This window comes from Cylas formicarius, unplaced genomic scaffold, assembly GCF_029955315.1.
Source record: "Cylas formicarius isolate icCylForm1 unplaced genomic scaffold, icCylForm1.1 PGA_scaffold_12__32_contigs__length_19106922, whole genome shotgun sequence".
Classification (NCBI taxonomy): Eukaryota; Metazoa; Arthropoda; class Insecta; order Coleoptera; family Brentidae; genus Cylas; species Cylas formicarius.
This window is the reverse complement of record NW_026844225.1, coordinates 4,140,086-4,147,975: the sequence shown is the minus strand read 5'-3', so window position 1 is coordinate 4,147,975 and position 7,890 is coordinate 4,140,086. Positions and strand designations below refer to the sequence as shown.

General features: G+C 39.4%; 1 protein-coding gene across 1 annotated transcript; it reads right to left on the bottom strand.

Annotated features, from left to right (window-relative positions):
- Window positions 1-1,051: 1,051 nt before the first annotated feature.
- On the bottom strand, window positions 1,052-4,220 carry LOC132695547 (uncharacterized). Its single transcript, XM_060659857.1, has 2 exons — window positions 3,479-4,220; window positions 1,052-3,427 (listed from the first exon to the last, which is right to left on the bottom strand). Exons 1-2 carry the CDS (start codon window positions 3,568-3,570, stop codon window positions 3,145-3,147), a joined length of 375 nt encoding a protein of 124 aa, XP_060515840.1. The 5' UTR covers window positions 3,571-4,220; the 3' UTR covers window positions 1,052-3,144.
- Window positions 4,221-7,890: the final 3,670 nt, after the last annotated feature.

The following is a 7,890-nucleotide window of genomic DNA, read 5'->3' as shown; positions in this document are numbered from 1 at the left end:
ATCCCCAGCATCGATAACCGCGAGAACGTAATTAGCATTCCCACCAGGTCGCACGAAATTAATGTCATTGAAAACTACATTAACCAGCATCTTGTAGCGTTGCTACTTTGGGCAAATGGCTCCGGTGCGCATGGTAGAATGTGACAGTTCGATTAGGTTCCGTTGTGGTGGGGTCACCGCTTAGCGAAGGCACTCTTTGACTTGCAGTTGCCTTTTTTGGACGTTCTCGTTATCAAAAACAGTGAAAATCATATAGTTTTTGACATTTATAGGAAAGACACTAGTACTTTAAGATACACAACCAATGATTCTAACCATGCTTATCAACATAAAATGACAAGTTTTAATTTTATAGTCCATAGACCATTTCCTTTAAATCAAGAAAGGTTTGAGGTGGCAAGAAGCCTTATTAAAAAGGTGGCTAGAATCAATGACTATGAAGATAGTTTTATCGACAAGTTAATTAGGAAATTTAGATTTAAAAACAAACTTCAAAAATCAACGACTTTTCAAGCTGATAAGGAAAATTTTAAAGTAGTCTCAATTCCTTTCTCTCCCCAATAACCAAGTGGACTTGATAGAGTCTTCAGGTCTTCGAAGTGTCTATCAGTCCGGATCAAAATTAAAAAATCTCTTGGGTAATTCCAAGGATAAACTAAATACCCTTGAAAAGTCGGGAATTTATCAAATATGTTGTAACGATTGGGACAAGTCATATGTAGGGCAAACCAAAAGATCAATCAAAGTTAGATTTAAGGAACATTTAGCTCATTTAAAATTTGGTAGATTAGAAAAATCAAGTGTAGTAGAACATATGTTCAACAATAATCATAAGGTAGATATAAGTAATTTAAAATTAGTTAAACATGTAAATAATAGTAGAAAATTAGATGCCTGCGAAAGCTTAGAAATTGTTAAGAGAGGGAATAAGGCACTGAACAAGGACAGAGGTCCAATCCATTTAGCTCATTATACACGCTGATTGGTTGCGTGAACAGTGCGTAATTCCCTCTCCCACTTCCCGATGTGTATATATATATATAGACAGAATCTGTTCTATTAAGTTTAGTTTTAATCTTCTGCTGAAGATGCCAACTTGGTTGGCGAAACGCGCGTCGAGTACGTAAAATTGAGTTTCAGTTTGTGGTAAAACGCGTTATTGTGTGTTAGGTGTATCGTAGCTAGAATTCCAGATCGTAAAGAACAGCCTAAGTTGTTTGATTTAGTAGAGAAGTTTCAAGTTCATTGTGGTAGTCGTAATAGGTTTGCTAAGCGTAAGCGTTGCCTCAAAAAAATTACGATGTAACTATTTTACATCGGGGATCGACTGAACGTCCCCAATATAGGAGACCGGCGAGTGATAAGAGGACTGTAACTTGGCATGGTGTGGTAGAAGGTAGTTCGGTCAAGTATGAGTTAGCTAATAGGTGGATTGTTCCTTATAATCCGTATGCTTTGGCGAAGTATCAATGTCATATTAATTTCGAGTTGTGTGGGTCTTTGCATTCCATGAAGTATTTATATAAATACGTTCATAAAGGTGATGATTATGTTTATCTGGTAGTGAGTGCGTGATGAGAAAATTATCTTCAATGTAGGTATGTGAGTTCGATGGAAGCAGCGTGGAAATTATTGGAGCTGAAGACGAATGGTCGTTCTCATTCCATTGTGGTTTTACCTATTCATATCGAAAACGAATTATAAATGTTATTATCTAGAAGATCCAAGTTAGAAGCGTTCTTTTTATTAAATTCTGTCGATAATTTTCCTCGAGGGTTATTTTTTTATCAAATACCGGAGTATTACATTTGGGACGGGAAAACATTCTCTTGGGTTAGACGGAAGGTGAATAAACGTTTTTGTATAACGTAATACTTTCGAATGCTGTAAATTTTTTCGAGAAGTCGACGGTGGCTGTGGCGTGGACTGGGATCGCCGCGAATTTGTTGTATAAGGGAACGAGGGTTCATAAAGCGTTTAAGTTGCCTTTGGATGTAACGAATGTGTCCTTTTGCTGCTTTCCTTTATTGAATGAGGCGTGTGGAATTCTGAGGGATGCGAGCGTGATTGTTTGGGACGAGGCGTCGATGACTCCTCGGTATACCGTTGAATGTGTGGATCGGTATTTACGCGAAGTAATGTGTAATGGGGATTTGCCCTTTGGGGGAAAATGTGTTGTGCTGGAAGGAGATTTTCGGCAAATATTGCCCGTTGTGAAGAAAGGGAATCGGGTAACGGTGCAGCAGATGCCTTTGAAATGTATGGATCTATGGCGAAGGGTGTGTGGATGTTTTATATTCCGATATTCCGGGGTCCTGGTCGGAATGGTTGTTACAGGTTGGCGAGGGGAGGCTACCGGTGGTGAAGATTTCGGGTGTTAGGGTTTCGCCAACCGATTTGATTGAATTGCCGTGGTTTTTGCATGTATCGGATTTGGATTCATTATTGCATTTTGTTTTTGACGATTTTGCGTCGAACATTTTCTTCGGTGATAGAGCCATATTATGTCCGACTAATAAAGCTGTTTATAAAATTAATGACATTATAGAACGATTACGGGGTGAATTTTTTATTTATTATAGTATAGATTCCATCGAACCCAAAACCATCGAAGACGATATGTATATACCACAAGATGTTTTACCTCCGCATGAAATGAAATCCAAGAAGGGCGCTGTAGTACATTCTGTTAAGAAATTTAGATGTTTCCGCTGGTCAATTTAATGGTACGAGAATGCGCGCTGTTGACTTCATGCCGCACGTTATAGAATGTGAAATATTGACTGGTATGTCCAAGGGTAGATTTATTTTGCTTGCGAAAATGACCATGATTTGTAAAGATACGATGTTACCGTACGCGTTGCTTCGATTTCAATTTGCCGTTCGCTTAGCTTACGCTATGACGATCAATAAAGCTCAGGGTCAAACTCTTGGAAAGGTTGTATTAAATTTGCCTTCGCCGGTCTTTACTCATGGCCAATTATATGTAGCCTTGTCTAGGGAGAGATCGCCCAGTAGTATACGCTTTTTTATAGAAAACAGTAATTTGCAGGGGTCTTTTCGTAAGAAAAATATGGTATTCACAAAAAATATTGTATTTAGAGATGTAATAGGTAGGGCTCTTCGTCGTCCGCCGCGCCGTTATCACCACCGTTTCTTTTTTCGTTCACCGCTACCGCTTCCCGTTGTCGCTTCACCGATAGGTAACAGTAACGGTACTTCCAACGGGGACGAGTACAGGTTGACGTTGGGGAACTTCTGAAGTCCCTTGAGGAAGAGTTGCAGTTCTTCCTCGTTGTCCGCAACCACTCGCATATAACGAACGAGGAGCTGCTTCACTTTTGCCTCCACGGTTTCGTTACGTGGCGAGTAATTGAGATAAAGGTGAATTGGGCCGTTCACAACCCTTCCCCCCTTTCTCCCAAACCTATGATTTTATTTTTAAGAAAAAATAATGAGTAAACGAAACAAAGCTTACCTGAACACATTTTTCAAAAACACAGCCAATAATTTATCCGGCATCTGCTTCTTATTGGTAGATCCAAAAATGAACGTAGAAGGAATATTCATTTTTTGCGTGCTGTACGTATAGTTGAATTAATTGTGTGTACAATTATTGTGAAATATTTCGCTATATTTATATGTATGCGGAACTAGAAAAATGTAATTTATCACAAAGTAGCTAACCTCGGGGTCACCGCACTTCACTATTCGATTTAAGTATAAATATAACGGACTGAAGACATATGTGTATTCTGGTATTAACATCAACTTCAAGATGTCAATGAATAAAAGAAGGTTCTTTTTCCTGCCATTCCGCTGCTTGTAAGTTTTTGAAGAAAAGTGTGTAATTTGACTATTTTTTTCTCTTCTTTTCAAAAGATTTAACTGTCTGTCCCTTCGATAAATCCCACATGTTGCTTAAGCGGCGCCGCAGAAACCACGTGTGGAAAAAACACCCCCAAGTGTGGCCGGCGTGGCAGGAACAGCAGCTAAAGCAACATGAAGCAAGGTTCAATAAAAAAATTGAAGAGGACCGGCAGTGGTACGCCCAGTAAGCCCAAAGGCAACAAACATCAAATTGTTCTTGGGAAACAACGTGCCCGACGGGATCGTCCACAGCAGATGATTGGGATACCAATAATTGTAGCTCTTATTTAGATTTAAAAAAAAAATAAAAAATAGTATAGAAAAATATTTTACATTTCACACAGACCCAATCCTCGCTAATCATAAAATTATTGGAGAAGTTATCTGTAAAAGTGGCTAACCTAGGAGTCGCCGCACATCATTTATCAATTTTAGTATAAATATAACGAATGACCAAAACTGCATAGATATTGTACGATATGTGTAAGCAAACAAAATGGTACAAATCGGCGAGTTGAGTGACAAAATGGTAGTCAAAATTAACGAAGTTGGTAAGTTAATTAAAACAAAAAATGACCATCGAAAAAGGATAAAATTTTTAAACGAATGTGTTCTTATTTTAAAAAAATATCTAAAAATCCTATCGACGGATGACAGAAAAGCCCTTTCTAAAGTCGAGTCAAATATAGGCCTTATAAAAACATTTAGGGAACAACTTAAACATGGAAAAAAAGATAAAAAGAATAATCAACTAAGATGACTGGATATTGAATCATGCTTCAATAGTCGAATTAAAACCGGAGCTATAGTAAATTCATAAATCCTCATAATCATAAAATCATCAAGGTCAATGTAATATTTTTGGCGGATTTTATAAAACCTCAAAGTGGCGAAACCGACATCAAACATTTCTCTACTAAAAATCGGGTGATCGATTATAACACGAACTTAAAGGAGTTTTATAATGATTACGTTAAGAACAATGTCTTAACAAATGTGCGAGATTTTCAAGAAAGAGAGTCCGGCTGGGCTCTTTCTCGAGTCTTACAATTAAAAGTAAATATTAATAATTACACTCCGATAAATATCGGTATTTTGACTTCGTATTCTGATGCTAAAATTCATACAAAATTGTAAGGGTGTTTTAAATATTCAAAATACCGACGAATATTGTTTCCTGTGGTCTATCGTAGCGGCACTGCATCCTTGTCGAACAAATCAAAATCCACGTAGAACACCATCGTATCCTCATTTCAGTGAAATTTTAAAATATGACGACATAGGGTTCCCTATAAAATTAAAAGATCTAAAAGAATTTGAAGAAATGAATAGGATTTCCGTTAACGTTTTTGCAATATGAAAAAAGGAAGTGTGTGTCGATTTTCATTTTTAAGGATAGTTAATCTATTAATGCTCCCAACTAATTTTAACGAATTCGATGAGGATGACGAAAATGAATTTGGTTTAGCTCAACACATTAGCTCATTTGACACAATCGCACATTTTGCTTTAATAAAAAATTTATCTCGGCTACTATGCAAACAAAGTGGCGATTTAACAAATAGCAAATTTTATTGTGATCGGTGTTTCAATCATTTCCATTGGCAAGAATCATTACGTGAACACATATTTACTTGTCGAAACATGAACAAAACCAAAAGTAACCTTCCGACAGGTCGCGAAAAAAATATATCATTTTCACATTTTAAAAATAAGGAAATTACGCCGTTCGTTATTTACGCAGATATCGAGTGCATATTGCAAAATTATGACGATCGTTACGCAACTGGAAATACTAGAAAATATCAAAAGCACATCCCTTGCAGTATTTCTTACTATCTATAGTGCAATTATGATAGCAATTTTTCAAAATTTAATTTGTACACGGGTAAAGATTCCATGAGTTGGTGTTCTCGAGGACTGGCACTAAAATTAAATTCTAAATTTGTCGATGTCCCAACAATCATTTTACGCGACCACAATTTGTCATATTTGTTCAAGACCGTTTGAAGAAAGCGATTCAAAAGTACGAGATCATTGTCATTTTACCGGAAACTATAGAGGAGCGGCTCATTCATCGTGAAACCTTAATTATAAAAATGATCACATGATACCCGTCATAGTTCATAATTTAGGGTACGATTAAAATTTTTTCATTAAAAATCTAGCTTCCAAAATATCAGACTCTATGACGCTATTACCTCGTAACAAGGAAAAGTATATAGCATTCACAAAATATATCGAAAACACAAGCATTTATTTTCGATTTTTGGATTCGTTTCGTTTCATGGCGAGTAGTTTAGATAAATTGTGTTCTTATTTAGGACCTAAGGAAAAACATATTACTCGGAGTTGCTGTAAAAAGCGGTATGTAGAAAAACGTACGGGTACACGGTTCCAGGTTTAGCATATGACGAGTGTCTTCTCATGTCCGATGTTCATTTAAAATTAATCACTGACATCGATCAACTTATGATGATAGAGAAGGGAATACACGGTGGAATTTCGCAATGTAGTAATCGATACGGAAAAGCCAATAATAAATATATGGGAAAGGATTATCATCCTAACATTCCATCATCTTATTTAATGTATTTTGATATAAATAACTTAGGCCGTGACCCAGCAGAGGTTCTAGAGATACCGGACAGCCCGGACTCCGTTTTTGGTGGTCTACCAACGGGCCAAGGCCCTTCTGCGGGCTCGTCCTCTTCCATCTTTACCACCGAAGCATCAAAGGGGGCTCCGATGCTGGGGACAGTGAGGACAATACTGGTGACCAGTAAAAGGTCACGAGGCGACTCGGACGACGAGGCCCCCTTGATGCCCGCAAAGAAAAAGGTCTCCTTTACGTGGGATCTCCCTAGACCGCCAATTCTATCGGCAACCAGAGGGCCTAAGTCGACCTTAAAGGCTTCGGCTCCCGCCAGTAAGGCGACTCTCCCAACCCCCCCTAGGTTCGTTGAGGTTAAGGATGTTCTCCATGAGTCGCCCTCAATTAATACAGAAGGTTTCCCGCAGTCTCTCCAATCGACATCTGGCGAAAACGAGAACACTTTAGCGATTAATGACAGAGATCTGATTAGGGAGACCCTTGCGGCGGACACCATGGAACTTATATTGTCTATTGACAATTGGTTGTCCGACACTTTTAAAATGAGGGCCTCAACGAACCCACGAGGTCCCACAAGTGAGGAACCAAACCCGACGCGCTCCAGCCCCCTCCCGCGTGGAACAAAGCCCGTGAGGCACTACGGCCAATCTACTCCTGGCCGGGATCCTAGGGCATCAGCCTACAAACAAGCCCAGGATCTCTACTTGAAGAGTCGCCCCGCCTTGGCTGAGGCGATTCTATCTGGGAAGGGACTGGACGCGGTCGGCGACCTACCATCAATCGAGGCTCCGACGACCACGCCTCCGAACCCAAGCCGTGTGACAAGGGTATCCTGGAAGTCGCTATTACGCCAGAGGAAGTAGGGAGATTGAAATCCAGGGGGAGATCACCCTCCGCCCCAGGACCGAACGGCATCACGGTAATGTCGATTAAGAACAAATCTAATTTAAAACTGGCAGTTTTGTTCAATTCCCTACTCCTGCGGAACGTCATCCACGCGGTTTGGAAAACTTTGAGGACGGTCCTTGTTCCCAAAGAGGGTGACAAAAAGGACCCATTCAACTGGAGGTGGATCACGATTGGCTCCGTTCTGCGGCGCCTCCTCCACCGCATACTGGCTGACAGGCTAAAGAGGACCACAAGTATGCACTAAAGCCAGCGAGGCTTCACTAGTTTATCAACTTTATAATGGGCGGCTTAACTGGCTCCAACACTACCATCAAAGTTGGGGCCAAACGATACGGAAAAGGCAATAATAAATATATGGGAAAGGATTATGATCCTAACGTTCCATCATCTTATTTAATGCATTTTGATGTAAAAAACTTATATGGAAGGGCAATGAATCAGCCCCTACCTATTGGCGGGTTTCAGTGGATTGATAATAGCGAATTTTATTCGAAAAA